General features: G+C 45.7%; 1 protein-coding gene across 4 annotated transcripts in view; it reads left to right on the top strand.

Annotated features, from left to right (window-relative positions):
* Positions 1-3,893: 3,893 nt before the first annotated feature.
* Positions 3,894-16,308, top strand: part of PTPN1 (protein tyrosine phosphatase non-receptor type 1) — a 69,074-nt gene continuing 56,659 nt past the window's right edge. Inside the window, exon 1 of one of the 4 annotated variants that reach the window (XM_047069866.1) lies at positions 3,894-4,090. In XM_047069866.1, coding sequence (XP_046925822.1) covers positions 4,028-4,090 — 63 coding nt within the window. In that variant the 5' untranslated portion in view covers positions 3,894-4,027. Of the gene's footprint in view, positions 4,091-7,260; positions 8,166-16,308 lie in introns of those variants that run through there. The other 3 variants (XM_047069869.1, XM_047069868.1, XM_047069867.1) reach the window with 3 other exon arrangements.

Genomic DNA, 16,308 nt, shown 5'->3' with positions numbered 1-16,308 from the left:
TTTAAAAAAAAAAAAAAGAAAGACAGTATTGAACCAAATCAACGTAGTCTCTTTACCTTATGATGTTTACATTTAACACATAAAACACATAAAACAAATATAGAACATAAAACCACACATTAGCAGAGGGAGAAAATATGTCCTCAAATGCCTAGTAAGTGCTAAGCGGGAAAAGTGATAGAGTGACGAGACATCATTTATTAGAAGGCATCGGAAAGGGCCTCTCTGAGGAAGTGACATTTCATCAGAGTACAATTTGGTCTCGCTCTGGATTCCAAGCTCTTAACCCTGGGCTATCTCCCAGAAAAATGACCAGGACAGATTTTATCAGGAAACTCACTGCCAAGTTAGGAGCAAATGATCCTTTGGAGCATTGGTAAACAACCATCCTTCTCCACTGACAACTCTTTAGGACTTTTTTAAAAAGCTGATTGGGTCATTGATTTCCTTCATTAGCTAAATCCACAAAGGAAAGGCCCAAGAAATTGTGTGAGCCCATTCCTCAGGCATGTTTGCCGGGAAAAGGTTTTAGCTGTCATGACACATGGTCGTTTGTTTATTTTCTAAACAGTCATCACTAAAAGATTCCCAATCATCACCATCAAATCTCTGAGGGATACCAGGACTTGGCTGGTTCTAGGCCAGGCCTTGGCAGAAACTGGCAGAGCTTTATAGACGAGAGGCAAGCCTCAGAGAGCCACAGAAGACCTTGGGTCCCTCCGCCCGACCAAATATCAAGTGCTTAGGACACGGACAAGAAATCAAGGTCCCGGCCCCCATGGAACATTATAGTGGCGGGCAGGAGAGGGAAGCAAGCCAACAAATAAATAAACAGGGGAACTTTAGACAGAGATGAATGCCGTGGTGCATGGGTCAGAGAGTGGTCAGAAAAGACCTGTCTACAGAGGTGACATTTGACCTGAGACTGAATGGTGAGAAGATCTGTAAGAAGAGTGGTCCAAGCAGAAGTTATAGCTGGTGCCAAGGTCCTGAGGTGGAAACTAGTTTGATGTATCAAGGACTGGACCGGAGTAGAAGACGGGAGAATGTGGGGAGGTGGGAAGCAGCCAGGTCACATGGGTCTTATGGGTCAGGGTTAGGATTGATTTGGGTTTCCTACTAAGAAGGATGGGAAACTATTGGAGGGTTTTACCAAGAAGAGCTTTATGATCCAAACATTAAAAGCTCTATCGGGCTACTTCTTTGTGAATGAATGGATATAATGGGATTAGCAGATACCTGAAATTAGGGATTTCGTTCAGGATCAATATTTGTAACAAAGTTTCACCCTCCGCCACTGCAATAGGTTGAGGGGGGCCTCCAAAAAAATATGTCCAAGTCCTAACCCCCAGAATCTGGAATATGATCTTTTTCAGAAGAGGGGGTTTTGCAGATGTAATTAATTTAAGGATTTTACGATGAGATTGTTTCGGATTACCTGGGATTGCTAGATCATCCTGGATTAGGGTAGGTCCTAAATCCAATGATGGGTATCCTTGTAAAAGTGAGGCAGAGCGAGATTAGACAGACAGAAGAGGAGAAGATATAGACAAGAAAACCATGTACAGATGAAGCCAGAGACTGGAGCGAGGCACCACAAGCCATGGAACATTTGAAGCTGCAAGAGGCTTCAGAAGGAGCACCACCGGCAGCACCTTGATTTCAGACTTTGGGCCTCCACAACTGTTTGAACATAAATTTCTGTTGTCTGAAGCCGCCACATTTGTGATCATTTGTTACGGCTGCTCTAGGAAATTAATACAGCCACTAAACAGCCCAAACTTGGACCCTGCTAATGTTAGCTTCTTGCGGCCCCCCCCCCGCCCCCCCCCCACACAAAGAACCTGTACATAGTTTTGGATCCATCCACGTTGAGACAGTTCCAGTAACTGGCTGGCACTCCCTGCAGGCACTTGGGCCACCTAGACTCCAGATTGATATTTGACTTATTTACTTAGCTCAGCTCGGGAGGACAGGAATGAACCAGCTCTGTTCTCTGTGCGTCCAAGAAGCTCTCAGTTCTTTGAGTTCCAGACAAACTAGCACTCAAATAAATAAGGGCAGGGAGAGTGCAGGAGCCTGGAGAGTCACCTAAACGGCCAAGATTTAAATCAGGCAGTTTCCAAATGTACGGGTTCCCAAAGTTTTCACCAGAAGGGGCATCTTCTATTAATTTTCCCCCATGGAATACTCAGTTTCTAAAGACATTGGCTATCAAATCAATTGCATTTATTCGATAACCACTCATTTACCTCCCCCATTTGTTATTCTTCAGAAGTATATAATAACGTGGGCTATTTGTTGATCCACTCACTATACTAAAAGCGGTATATATAGCAATGTATATACTGTGTGTTTAAAAAAATTTTTTTAACGTTTTATTTATTTTTGAGACAGGGAGAGACAGAGCATGAACGGGGGAGGGTCAGAGAGAGGGAGGCACAGAATCTGAAACAGGCTCCAGGCTCTGAGCTGTCAGCACAGAGCCCGACACGGGGCTCGAACTCACGGACCGCGAGATCATGACCTGAGCCGAAGTCGGCCACTTAACCAACTGAGCTACCTAGGCGCCCCTATACTGTGTGTTTTATATATAGTCATTCTGTCTTCACACCACCCCTATTATCTTCATTTTACAAAGGAGGGAACAGAAGCAGAGAGGTTAGATAATTTGCTCCAAATTGCACAGCGAGGATTTAGTAGAGCTGGAATTTGGACCTGGGCAGCCTGGCTCCAAAGCAAACACTCCCCTGGAGACTTGGTGAGAACCTTGGCTTCCGTGCCAATGTGCAACGCTGCTAAGGACAAGTGATTTTGCCTCAGTGCACCTCAATTTCCTCGTCTCTAAAATGGGAATAATAATAGTGCCTACATTGTGGGATTACTGTAGAGATTAAATGAGAATGTGCACTTGGAATGCCACACACAGTGCCTGCCACAAAGCAGTCAGGGAAGGAGCTAGAATTCAACCAGTGATATCAAGCAGCTTCTCTGGGCAGGCTGGAGATGGGAACGACGAACAAAAGATGATTTGGTTCTTTAGGTTCTCTGACCCCACGGAGTTCACCATCTTCATATAATGTGCCAAACTCAGAAATGGAGGACTTAAAGTAGAACCCACGGGAAGGCAACCTGAGAAGTCTTTCTCATATGTGCTTCAAGGATCACAGGTACGGTAGCTGGAGTTGCTGGTGAATAATACAGATTCCTGGTATCTGAATCCTTTTCAGGTGATTCCAGAAATCTACATTATTCAACGCGTGAATGTACTATGGGATTTGTGCTCCACCGAGTCCAGTTCGAGCAGGAGTTCCTTGCTACTTTGAGAAATACTGACAATCATTCCAAGACCCCAATCCATTCATTTCTGTAGCGCCCAGGCTAGGAGACTTCAAATAGAAATCTTGCGTTTCAGACAAGGCGCGTACCCTCAGAAAAAGGGGCAGACATCTGGCCTAGAGATGGAAGGCATGCAGCCCTCGGCCCATACTCCAGCTTGCAGCACTAAGGCCAGGGCCTTGGCGCTGCAGGAAAGATGCATGACTACTTCAAGGTCATTCTGACTCAACCGGCCGCGTCGAGACTTGAACCCAAGTTCCACTGGGGCCTCGCAAACGCACGCTCCGTGGGCGGGACTCCCGGGGTCGCCTAGGCAACGGGCGCACGCCACGCCCAAGCCCCGAGCCCCAGGTCTGGAGGCGGGGGGAAGGAGGGAGCGCACGCTGCTGGATATCTCGCGGGGCTGAGGCCACTTCCCCAGCCCCTCCCCCCGACTCCGCCCCGCGGAAGCGCCTGCCGAGATTTTCGAGTGCTGATTGGCTCTCTCACGCGAGGGGCGGAGCCTGCGGCAGAGCGGTGCGTACTTCCGGCTGCCGGGTTGACATGAAGAAGCAGCGGCGACCAGGACGGCAGTAGCGGCGGGAGTCGAGGCTTGCCGCGGGGCTCGGAGCTGAGAGCGCGGCGCGGCCTAGAGCGGCAGACCGTGCAGTGGGCCCAAGAGGAGGCGCAGCAGCCGCCCTGGCCCGTCATGGAGATGGAAAAGGAGTTCGAACAGATCGACAAGGCCGGGAGCTGGGCGGCCATTTACCAGGTGGGGTAGCGCCCCGGGGCGCGGCAGGCCCCTCGCTTAGGCCGCGTGAACCTTCCCCTCAGACCCCCGGGCCCCGTCCTCCCTGTGGGTCTCGCCCTCCGCCTCGGCCCTGCTGCTTGAGGATTCGGTCCGACGGCGACGGAGGCCGGCCTCCTCTCTCTTTGTCCCTCGGGTGGGCCTGCGTCTCTCCCGGGCCTCGCAAACCCCTTTGATCCCCCCCACCCACCTCATATCCTCCTGCCCGGCTGACCTCTCAAGCCTGGAGGCCGCCGGTCTGTGTTCTCAGCGCGAATCCCTCGCACCCTGACCCCGCCCCCCTGCTTAGCCACTCTTTGTCCCCTGGGGTTGGTAGAACACCCCCACGACTTCCTTTTCCAGACTGGACCACCCCAGGCTCTCTTCCTTTGTCTCCCGGGGGGAAAGGGTTACTCCCCCCTCCCTCCTTCGCATTTCCTTTCCCCTGGTCTCGGTGTGTGTCAGGTCCCACGGATGACAGTCCCCTTCCCCCTTCCCGTTCATTCATTTAGTGGACATGAATTGACGTGCCTGTTCCATGCTGGGCATGGCCCTGGAAGTAGTATTTGCAGAACAAGACAGACGAGACCCTATTTCTCGCGGAGCTTAGAGTCGAATAGGGCCGTCAGGCACACGAGCAAATAATTTCGGATTGCGGCCAGTGCTGTGAAGGAAACACCACCGCATACCGGGGTAGAGCCGCTGCACGGAAGGTGGGTGGGCTACCTCGGAGGGGATCAGGGGGGATCTGTCCGAGGAGCAGACCAGCTTTGAGCCGAGTGAGAAGCAGCGGCAAACCCTGAGATTATCTGGCTACAGCGCTTTTCAGCCACAAGGCCTGCAATACCCACTCCTCTTGGGCCAAAATAAAATACCTTTCCAGGCAGGGAAGGGCAGCGTTGTTGCCCTCTCTAAAACCGCTTCTTTCCCCAACGGACGTCTTCTCCTCTTTGGCATGGCTGAGTCTTCCCAGTCCTCATTTCCTTGTGGGTTGGGTGGTTCATAAATGAAAGTTAGGAAGGTAGGATCTCACCTGCCTCTGCAGCGTCCCGTTGACAACACGAAAGGGCCTGCTTCCGCAAGCAGCTAAATCCTGTAAGGAAAATACGTGCTCCCGATTAAATGTCATTGCGGGGGTTGCGAGGATTAACGAAAACCACACTTGGCGTTTTAAGTGAGCAATGGACAGAATAGAGAGATTTTGTTACTCGTGTAAAGGGAGAATGCAGTTTATTCTGCTTTCAGCTTATAGGCTCAAAGGGCAAATTGTAAGATCCATCAGCTGGTAGTATTAAAATCTATTTTGAGCTCCACTTAAAAAGGAAAAAAGCTTTAAGCAGTGCTTTGGTAGCTTGACTAACAAAAGCCTTTTTTTGGCAGGCTTGGCTTCATGTGGATTTGCATCAAGCTTATTTGACAGGATTCTTCTTACTAGGACTGTAATGGATACTAACTTCTGATAGACCAATATTTATAACCACTGTAATCTATATAAGTATGAGGAATCAATATAGAAAATTTGTATTCTGTCTGGTCTCTGAGTTAATTGAATGAATTCCAGTAGTGACTTTGAGAATGGGTAGACAGGTTTTCTGCATCAGATTTAATGCAGTAGAATCCCAAGTGGCTTTAAAAGAAAAAATTGTTAGTTTGAAGTGTTGATTGTAACACAGCCCGTGACAAGTGGAGGTGGCCTCCGGGAAGCGCTGGGGAAAATCTTTTGTAGTGGAACTGGGTTGGCAACGACAGATTCATGTTACAAAAAGTTCTTGGTTGATTTTCATTTCTTACTGTTTTAGGGCAGAGTGGGAAACCCATCACCCAAGCATTGTCCGTACTGTGTTATGCGTGCCACCGGCTTGAAGCCTGTTGGTCTTCGGTTAATTTCCCTCCCTGTTTGTATGTTAGTCTACCACTTTTGAACACCAGGAGTTAGTCAAATGGCAGCGTGTGGAGATTCTCCCAGCATCTTCGTGGATTGCACATTCCTGGAGGTGGTTTCTTTTAAAAAAAAAAAAATTTTTTTAACGTTTTTATTTATTTTGAGACAGAGACAGAGCATGAGTGGGGGGAGGGGCAGAGAGAGGGAGACACAGAATCCGAAGCAGTCTCCAGGCTCGGGGCTGTCAGCACAGAGTCCGACGCGGGGCTCGAACTCACGAACTGTGAGATCATGACCTGAGCCGAAGTCTCAGGACGCTCAACCGACTGAGCCACCCAGGCGCCCCAGAGGTGGTTTCTTTTTATTTTAGAGAATTGTCTGCTATAGGATTTCTCACGTATACCAGACAGATATTTTTCTTTTCTAAAATTGAAATCAGAATCTTCGCTCCTTTTCGAGTTTGGAGGCGGCTCTTTATTGGGCAACTGTAGCATTTTTAAAAACATAGAATACAAATGACCTTGAGTCTCAAGTGGCAAAGTTCCCAAAGTATGTGTCAGTTTACCAAAAGCCATTATTTTCAAGCATTCAGAAAAATGTATTTACTGTTGGTAGAAAATAGAAGTAAAAAAATTAATATTTTACAGCATGGCACAATGAGGGTAGCCTTACACGAAGTCATTTTGAGCTTGCTTGTTGGTCTATTGTGATGAGAAAAATAATATGCAATTTTGGCTTAAAACTTTGTAAGTGAGGCAGTGCGGTTATTTCTCACTATACTTTCCTAACTAAAACAAAAGATGCAAAAACTTGGAAGCAGTTGGGAAAAGAACAAAGGGCGAAGTAGACTTTTGAATGTGGAGGAATGTGGCTGCTCAGAGAACAAATGCTCAGGCAAGGATTCTGTGCTGCTCAACCTGATCAACTGAGCAGAAATGAGTGTTTAATTGTCAATCCTGACAGCACAGGTACCAATAAACATTTAGTATCTATAGAAAATCAGCTTTGATCGCTTATGTAGATGGCTTTAAAACGTGTTGTCTGTCATTTTTTAAAAAAAAAAATTTTTTTTTTCAACGTTTATTTATTTTTGGGACAGAGAGAGACAGAGCATGAACGGGGGAGGGGCAGAGAGAGAAGGAGACACAGAATCGGAAACAGGCTCCAGGCTCTGAGCCATCAGCCCAGAGCCCGACGCGGGGCTCGAACTCACGGACCGCGAGATCGTGACCTGGCTGAAGTCGGACGCTTAACCGACTGCGCCACCCAGGCGCCCCAAAACGTGTTGTCTGTCATTTAAGCGATTGTCTGTTTTGAACAGTGGACGTAATACTTAGGGAGCCCGGAGTTTGAGGTGGGCTGGCTGGCCAGAAGAGCAGAGAGACTGCAGACGGGGAAAAGGGATTGGTATTGGGAGCTCGAATGAGAGGGGAGAGGGCTGCAATGAATGAAACAGCTAATAAGCGGTCCTCCGTGTGTAGTTTAAGGTTTGGGTCAGGTGTTTTGCCGTGTGTCTTTTCTCCCGTTCTTTGATTCTCTGACACCATTTCTGTTCACCATTTTCCGGCGTGAATGATTTGATTGTTTCAGATAAAGAAGATTGCAACAGTAGCTCGTGACTTGAAGTCAAGATTTATTCCATGTTAGAGGCAGGCTTTGTAAAATGGGCCACTCTTCAGTTGACATTTGTTTTTATAGCTGCTTTCATTATGAAATGCGATCTAATGCCTGACTAGGTTAAAACCATGTTATAACAGTAGTTCACTAAAATTCCTACTGCTGTATGCAGCTTATATTGTTAAATTCCAAAATGATGAATATTAAAATTTGCCAATAATTTTTATGTAAATACCATTCTCTTCAGAGAAAAACTGTATTTTGTGTAGAGGAGAAAGATCTATACGCCATGACTCACTTAAAAAAAAAAAAAAGACAAACGGAAGTGACACGGAGAGATTGGGAAGTTCTAGTCATCTTGAGTGACCCATCAGATCTAAATGTTCTCGTGTAGCCCTGGTTTGAGTGAACTAAATTTAGGTGTCTGATCACCACTTTGGAAATGGTGTGAAAACCTCTGTCATTGTCTGGACTCAAATTAACGGGGAGCACAAGTGGAAATAGTGGAGGAGAGGACGCTTGGTGATCATTATTTCTTTGGCATCCCTGGCATGTTTATAGGTATACTTTGGTACTTTGGGAAGTATGTAAACTGTACCAGGAGGCTCTGAAAAGGCAGCTGGGCCATCGCGGTAATACAGCCATTTCATTTGCCGCATCTCTCATGGGTGGGGAGAGGGAGGGCACTGCATTTGCATTTCGACATGAGCAGCTTCCCCAAACCTGTAAAAATGCCTAGGATTGAATAATGTAATTGAGTGTATACTGCATTTCATGATAAAGGTACATTTAAAAATGTCTTCGAAGAAATTTTCAGACTATCCAGTGTTGAAATAATTGTGCCTTTTCTCCCCCCTCTCACGCCCCCCTTCCCCCCACTTTTTGAGTGGCCTATTTTCTGACCTTTAAATTGCAATTTAAATCCTTTTGGCGATTTGTGTCCTATGCTGTGGTTTGAATTGCAGGTACTTTTTTGTCAGCCTGCCTGAGCCCATGCCTATCTTTGCACGAGCTGGCAGTCCTCCCTGTGTTCATGTTTATTTGTTCATTTTTGTTACTTTGTCAAATTGTTAATTTGTAACCAACAATACCCACAAGTAGGCTGGGTGTGCTTCCTCCGGCTGCCCACGTTCTGGAAGATGGGAAGCCTCGCTGGGTCCTTCTTCCGGAAAATGGGAAGTCTAGCTGGGTTGTTGTTTCCAAGACAATGTAGTTTGGTACCAGTCATTTGATGTGCGTGTTTTGAATATCCATGAATGCTGGGGATAGTTCTCGATTCCCTCTACCGCATCGCGTGGATTGGTCACCATGGCGTCCTTCCTACTATCCCAGTGGTCTGAGTTCTCAAATTTTGCCTATGATAATTCCTGTCGTTTCTAGTTTCACACTGCAGAAATGAGGGAAACCAGTCATGAATTGGTACGGTCCCCTCATGGTCTCCTTGCACCTCCTCCCCGCCCCTGTCCCGACCGTGTATGTTCTTCACAGTTATCACTAGAGTAATTGTGTCTAAAACAGACCCTAGCCTGTCACTCTGCATAACTGCTTCTTGGGCTTTCTTGACCCCTGTAAGGTCTAGACTGCGTAGCATGGCAGCCGGGTTCCGGCCATCCTCTCCCTGGACCTTCTGTTGTAGCCACGCCAGGAGTGCAGCGTCCTTCAGACTCCTCTTCCGCTCGTGCGTCTTGACTTCCCACTTTGTCCAGGCTGCCTTTCCCACAGTCTGGCTTGCGCTGCCCGGCTCAAACGTGTGCCTCCTTGCTTTGGATTTTGCTCTCTCACCTGTGTGTGTGTGTGTTTCCAGACAGCTCCATACGTGCCTCATCTAAAGCCACTGTTTCTTTCTATCCGGGCCTGTGTCCTCTGGAGTCCACGCTGTTGAGGTCAGCTTTTCCCCTCTCTCACTCATCTTGGCATCGTCTGTACCTGGCACCAAGTGCCTAAGAAATGTTGGGATTAAATTGGTTGGCGGCACTTTGCCAGGCCCTGGCAGAATATAAGGCTGAACAACACATGTTCCCCAACTCCCATTCTAGGTGGGGAAGGAATGACAGAAGCAACTAGATTATCCACACTAGTACTAGGAGCAGAGGTCACTCTTGGAGAAAATCACCAGTTCTAAGGTACGGCCTCCTGAGGCAATTTAGTACTGCCTGTGGTGGTGGCTTGGAAGAAAGGCTTCAATTCTTACCTAGGAGGAGCGGACCCCGCCAGCTGCTTTCGCAAGAACTTTACATTTAATAACGAATTTGCGCTTGCCCTCAGGCAAACTTAATGGGAAAATTGGAGGTGCTAATATCTAAGATTTATTGAATTACTCTGTCCTCCTCCCTCTTGACTTGTTCTCATGCGCCTTCTAGAAGGGCTGTGCGGGTAGTTGGTTTGTAAAGAATTTTTGATTATGGCGTATCAAATACGGTTCTCCATAAAGTAACATCCCTTATGAAGTCTCTGATTTTTTTTTTTTCAAAGTGTAAATGGTAAAGGCAAACATTCTTGGTCTTTGATCAGACCACCCTTCTGCCCGGGAGAGGAGCTTAATCTTTTGCTTTCTGTTTGGTCCCAGCTCTGTCACTAAGATGCTAAATGGGCTCCTTCCTTTCTTCTTTAGTCCGTTCCTTTGTCAAAAATGATCCTGGCCTAACTGATCTGAGTTTTGTCAAGTAATAAAAGTCTTCAGTGTACTCACAAAGAGAATTTAATGTTCCTGAAGTAATCCTTGTAAACGCTGCAGTGGTTACTCAGTTTTGTAAGGTGTGTGGGTGTTGGTGAGCACAGTTAGGCTCAAAAATCTATAGGAGTTTTGTTAGCATAGCTGGAGATTCAGAAGAATTCAGTCTTTGTTTTTTTCCCAAGAGGTATTAAGCATTTTTAATAAGAAAGGTTCGTCTGACTAGTGATGTGGGAAAATGAGCAGCACTGACACAAGAGATATGCTTGCAGTTTTTCTCTAAGTAGCAATTGGGTGGTTTTTCCTGTAAGAGATAGAGGAACTGATTCTTGAGAATTTACGAAAGATTCAACCCCAGCTAGGTACGCGAAGAGTAGCTGCCCTTTATGATGTAATTTTAGAAAGAAACCTACATGTGGTCTAAACTTCATTTGAATAGTATGATAGTTTACACAGCTGCCATGTTTGAGAAGAAAGTACCTAAGTCTCCAGCGTTTTAGAAATAATTCTTTGTAGAAGTGGGCTTCATAGTTTCCTAGCTGCTGCCCTTTTAACTAGGCAGCTTGACATAATCACGAGTGTCTTACTGACAGTTTGTAAATTGTGAATGTCTGAAAACTGGACCTTTCCAGTTTCACGTGGTAGATTTTTTTTTTCTTCGAAATAAATAGCCAAGGAAAAGTCCGGTTCCCCAAATCCATTGATTGATGCGGACGAGTCACACTGCAGACAAAATAGTAACTGTTAATAAATGATTTCTGGTATTAAAAAAAAACTGTGACATGATTCAGTTTGCAGTTCTTGAATGCTATGATTCTAGCAAGGCAGTAGGTTTCGCAGATAGTCCTTGGTAATTAGATAGAATTGGTGCTTCAACAAGCTGCCATGTGGACTGACAGAGTACACATGGCTTGTTAGCAAAGTGACACTTAAGGTCTGTATTTTCTCCGGAAACGTACATGTGTTCCTTACTACTCTTCATCTGGTACTGTGCCAGGAAATTCAGGATCCTAATTGAGGGTTAACCACTTGCTGAAGTAAACCTCCGGGCCCACGTTGGCTTGTGTCCTGGGCTCCTTCTCTTACTTGCAGAAGCTTCTTCCCAAAGACTGGGTGAGACATGTTTTCTTTTACAGATGAAGAAGGAAAAGCCTCGACTGTGTTTGTGGCTTTTGTGGGCAAGCGACACCACTTGCAAAGATAAGATGAGCATAGCAAAACTAGGTTTCCAAAATTGTGTTTTTAAAACGTATTAGTTAGTGATTGGAGAAGGAAAAAGTCTTCCCGATCGCTGTTATTCTCATGAAATGGCCCCCCACCCCCGACTTTTCTTACCTAATGGATCTCTTACTGGTGGATCTCTTCCTTTTGAGGAATCTCATTTTAAAATTGCCACAGTAAGTTTCACTAAACAGCTTAGCTAGTTTTTATTCTGATGAGGACTGATTACTCAGAAAATGATACACTGTCTTAGATGGCTTACAGGAAAGCAAACATCAAGTCATTATTCCAAAAAGTTGGAGTTCTCTTAAGCACAGGAGGTTACTTAAAAATGTCCGTGGGTGAAATCATTTCTGAATATAACTTCACTCAAGAGAGCAAATAGGCAAGCTGCATTTAACATAATGTGGTAAATCAGCTTTAAATTCCCTTGATGGTTAAACATTTGTCACGGTTATATTTATCTTCTAGATTTTGTACTGCTTCAGTGTTCAAAGAGGGCTTCGTTTGCTTCCGCAGGGTGAAGGAAAGAAATGCCTTCACTCGGTCATAAATATCCATAAATATCATAGATATTTGTGTGGCTTGGAGAGAAGGTGCCTCTAAGAAGACACTTTGTGGTCTTCTTGAGGGGAGGAGATTTTGTTTGGTGCTTCTTGGTTGTTGATTCCCGTTGGTTTTCCTCTGATTTGAACTGCATTTTAACGGCGTCTTAAAGTTAGGAGCCTTGCCATTATTCTTCTCCACGACACGGATACCACGTCCCTGTTGTCAGGGGTCGTTCTGATCGTCCTCGGAGGTGGGGTGAAGGGGTGAAGGACAGGGGTGCGAGGTCAGGTTTTCAAGCCCAAAGCCACATTTCCGGAGCAATCCCTTCCTAGTACGCCAGGTGATGTAGCCACACTGAGGGATAAGCTGGTCATGTCTGTTACGCCTTCCTTGAGAACCCACGTCCCTGTGATGCTGGGTTTTAGTGAGTCCTTTGTGTACCCATCATGGTACTGTTTCTAAGTGTATTAAATATTCCTTCACATCCTACTGACAGTTTTTCTCAATATACCCTGGGAATATCAGCATCACCAGTGGTATTTTATTTCATCTGTCCCTGCTGCAGGTCTGCCCGGGTCTTTCCCTTGTCATCCTGCCTGCTAATGAGAATGCTCCTGGGACTTTGGGTGACAGTGTATTCAGTGCGCCTCAGACAGAGGCGGTTGGCAGGTCCTGCACTCACCTTTATTTGACCACTTGTTTCCATCCTTTGCGAGCTTGTATTTTCCCCAGAAAACTTACCAGAGCATAGTCATCGTGCAGAGAGGATGACAGTAAAAGAAGCTGAAGTGTAACCGAGTCTTTTTTTTTTTTTTTTTTTTTGCGAATGTGTATTTGTCAACTACGCTTCCTTTTGCAACTTGTTCCACTACTTGATGACAAGAAACTTTTGTGTTTCCCAACCGACTTTGTTTGTTGGAAGCTGTTGTTTTTGAAAGTAGGAAATAAGTGGTTTTAGGAGATGGAGGCAAGCTTTGGTTTGAAGTAGGAGCTGGTGTGTCCCTAGTTCTCGGTGCGAAAGGCAGCTGGAGATGGGTGTGGTCCGTCATCTAAAATTTCCTATCTTCAGTTTGAGGAGGTGGTTACCATTCTAACCACTTAAGAACAGCTCGGTACTTGCTGTTTTATTTACAGGGCAAAACTTAGCTCTAATGGTTTCCCTCGTACTTGCCTTCAAATTAATAAAATGTCATTTTTTAGTCATGTTTACAAGTCAGGGCTGTTTTAGAAGGAGGAAAGGATACAGCTGGAGTTAAAGGGGTAAATTAGCATCACACCCCTAGTTTTGTAAATGCTTCTAGTGTTTGATTTTTGTAGGTTGATCATAAGGAAGTGATAAGTATGTTAGGTTATTTGTGGTTTGAGCTAATTTTAGTCTCTGTTCACAGCTTGCTTTATATCCTTTGACATTAAAACATGCTTTCTAGAAAGACAAATTTTGAATGTAGGACACAGTCTGTATTCTCCACTGGCCTGCATTTCACAAAACATTTTCTCAGGACTTTGGAAGTTGGACAGTTTGAAGCCTAGTAACATTATTTAAAATCATTGATTCCTTTGCTTAGAGACATACATCTCTGCTTCTCCGGTGAGTGAATTAGATTCTTTCGTAGAGGCTTGGGGCTCTTGCTTCAAGCCGGTGGCCAGAAGGGCACAGTTAATGTTAGAGGATTTTCAAAAGACCACGACGGACTGTGAGATGTGCTAGGCAAGCACGGCTCCGAGTGGCTGCTTGTCGGAAGCCTTCCCCACCCTGCCCCCGCGGTCGATAGGATGTTTTGCTCCTAAGGGCTGGGCCTTAGATCTGCCTCCCGTGCTGGTCGGTTTCACACAGAACAGTTGTGTTTCCAAGCTCTAGTCCCAAGCTGCCCTGCTGCCCACCCTTAACCAACCGCCCTGAACATACATCTCCCCCGGGATTTGTGAGGTAATGGAAAAAGACGCCTGGGTCTGGGTTCTCGGTAGGCCTTTGACTGTTGTGGAGCCTTGACAGAGGTACACGCAGAATCTGTAAAATGTGGTGATTAGACCGGATGGCCTTACAGCATGACCGGGAGCTGGCATTCTCCAACTGCACAGTCACACGAGGAGCCAGGAGAATGGGGCAACTTTTCCGGAAAACTTGGGGCTTCGTGTCCTACTCTTGCCGGATTTGGCAGCTTCATATGTTATGTGCTCCCCTTTACCTAATGGTGAGATGGATCTTTAAATTTTCATATTTGCTCAAATTAAAACTTTAAAAATCCACTATTACGTCTTTAAAAGTAATGGAAACGCCCTGTGAGAGCGTAAATCAGATTATTTTATAAAATTGCTGCTTACCACGTTGATGAATGTCGTTTCTTTAGAAACTGCTTCCTTAGAAATTCTTTTTGTGTCTAAAAAGGATTATTGGGTTTTGTAATTGGACTTAACATTGCCCATCCAAGGGAGAATCGCACAGTCTGATCCACGTTCTCTCCTCATTCACAATAAAACCCAGTAAATAGCCAACATTTACTGGGTTCCGTTATGTGCCCCAGGCAGCGTGCAAAGTGCTTTACGTGCAGTCCCGTACGTGGCACGCCACCAATTGGTCTTTAATAGCAGGAAACGTTTGCGGAGGACAATTAGGTGTCGGAGCCTTGATGTTCTTCTCTGCCGGATCTCCCGTGTCCCGTATCCAGCTTGGCAGCAGCTTTGTGGCCACGCTCACGCTGGCGCACAGCTGCCACGAGAGACGAGGAATTGTGCGAAGCTTCCTGATCTGTTAGGACATAGAAGAGCTAGTCTGTAGATTTAGACCGTTACTCCGTTTTCTGTCCTCTTGCCTACCTGTCACAGACTAGCCACCCACACAGTGGTTTTTTCCTTAAAAAAGTTAAAATTTTTGTCATTATTTCTAAATCAGGAGAAGTCACATACAAATCTGAATTTCTGGTCTTCTCCTGAAAAATCTGAAGACTACGCTGTCTGAGCCTACCTCGGCCGTGGCCTGCTGGGCTGAGGGGTACCACTCCCGCTGGCCAGACGTGTGTGTCCTTCAGATGACCGCAGCTCCACGGCAGGTCACGCTGTCCTCCCTTATGTGAACCACCCAGTCCTTGGAGGTGCTTGGGTTTGCGACCTCTAGTCCAAGTTGGTTTGTTTTTTTTTTCTCTTGGCATTTGATATTAGTATTAGAATTAAGATGATGTAAAAAGTTTAGCCTTGCCAAGTAGCTGGTACATTATCATTAGGTGCAGATCAATGCACAGGAAGGCTAGCCAGAGATAAAGTTTGATGACTAGTGTGAAAATGCCCAGGAGAGTGCCCTTGACATTAAAATCTTTTAAGGATAAAATCTTAAACCAGGTGCTTCATCCTGCCCTTCCTCTTTCCCTTTTCATCTTTAGCCCCCTTCTGCTATTTTGAGGAAGTTGGAAGCTGCCACCGTTTTTTCCACCTTGGGTGACTGAATGTAAGTGTATTTTCGTCCCATGTTCAGCTCTTTCCACGAACTATTTTTGATGAGCAACTTGGAAATTGGGTGGTTCCTATGGGACTTGATAAAAAGAATGAGTTGCCCAAATATGCTTGCATTGAGAAATCGAAGAAGTGTTTTTAATGACTCGTTTTGTGACTTGGACAGGGATGATACCGTTTATCATGTGTCTGAACTCATGATTAGATGGTTTCTCTACCAAGGGATGAAATAAATGGTAGCCATCATAAAAATAAAAGAAATATGCCGGTTACAAAGAACGTGTGTTGCTAAGGGCTCTAGCCCTGTTCAGCAGCAGCAGGACAGGTTGTATTGTACGTCATGCTTTTTCTGTGACCCATCTTGAGCATCTTTTTTACTCCGTAGAGGTATGTTGTAGAGGCCAAATGAGAGCAAGCAATGGATTGTTTACCATTCGGAAACAGTCAAGGCCTTTGTTCTGAGTTTTGTACCTTTCCCCCCCAAAGCTGAATCCCAAAAGGAGATCCCAAGACCAGGTCAGTGTTTTAGCACTCCTAAATCATGTGACGTGATGGCATTAGCCATTTTATACTTCTCTGTATTAGTGAAATGAAAATCAGTAACCCGAAGGCCAATTTCTCCATAAAGCTTTTCATGCACCCTCATTTCCTCTTCTGTTCTTAGATTGTAAGCTCCTTGCAGGCAGAGTCCATTCATTCAGTCATTAAACAAATACATGAGCAGCCACTAGGTGCCAGGGCCTGCACTAGACAGTGAGGACAAGCACTGACCAAGATACAGTTGGTTCTTGCCCTTAAGCTTAATAGTCCAGCCAGCAA

This window comes from Lynx rufus, unplaced genomic scaffold (genome assembly GCF_022079265.1).
Source record: "Lynx rufus isolate CCGP_SWC_20201006 ecotype Redwood Valley unplaced genomic scaffold, mLynRuf1.p SCAF_8, whole genome shotgun sequence".
NCBI classification, from domain to species: Eukaryota; Metazoa; Chordata; class Mammalia; order Carnivora; family Felidae; genus Lynx; species Lynx rufus.
This window is presented reverse-complemented; position numbering and strand designations above follow the sequence as displayed.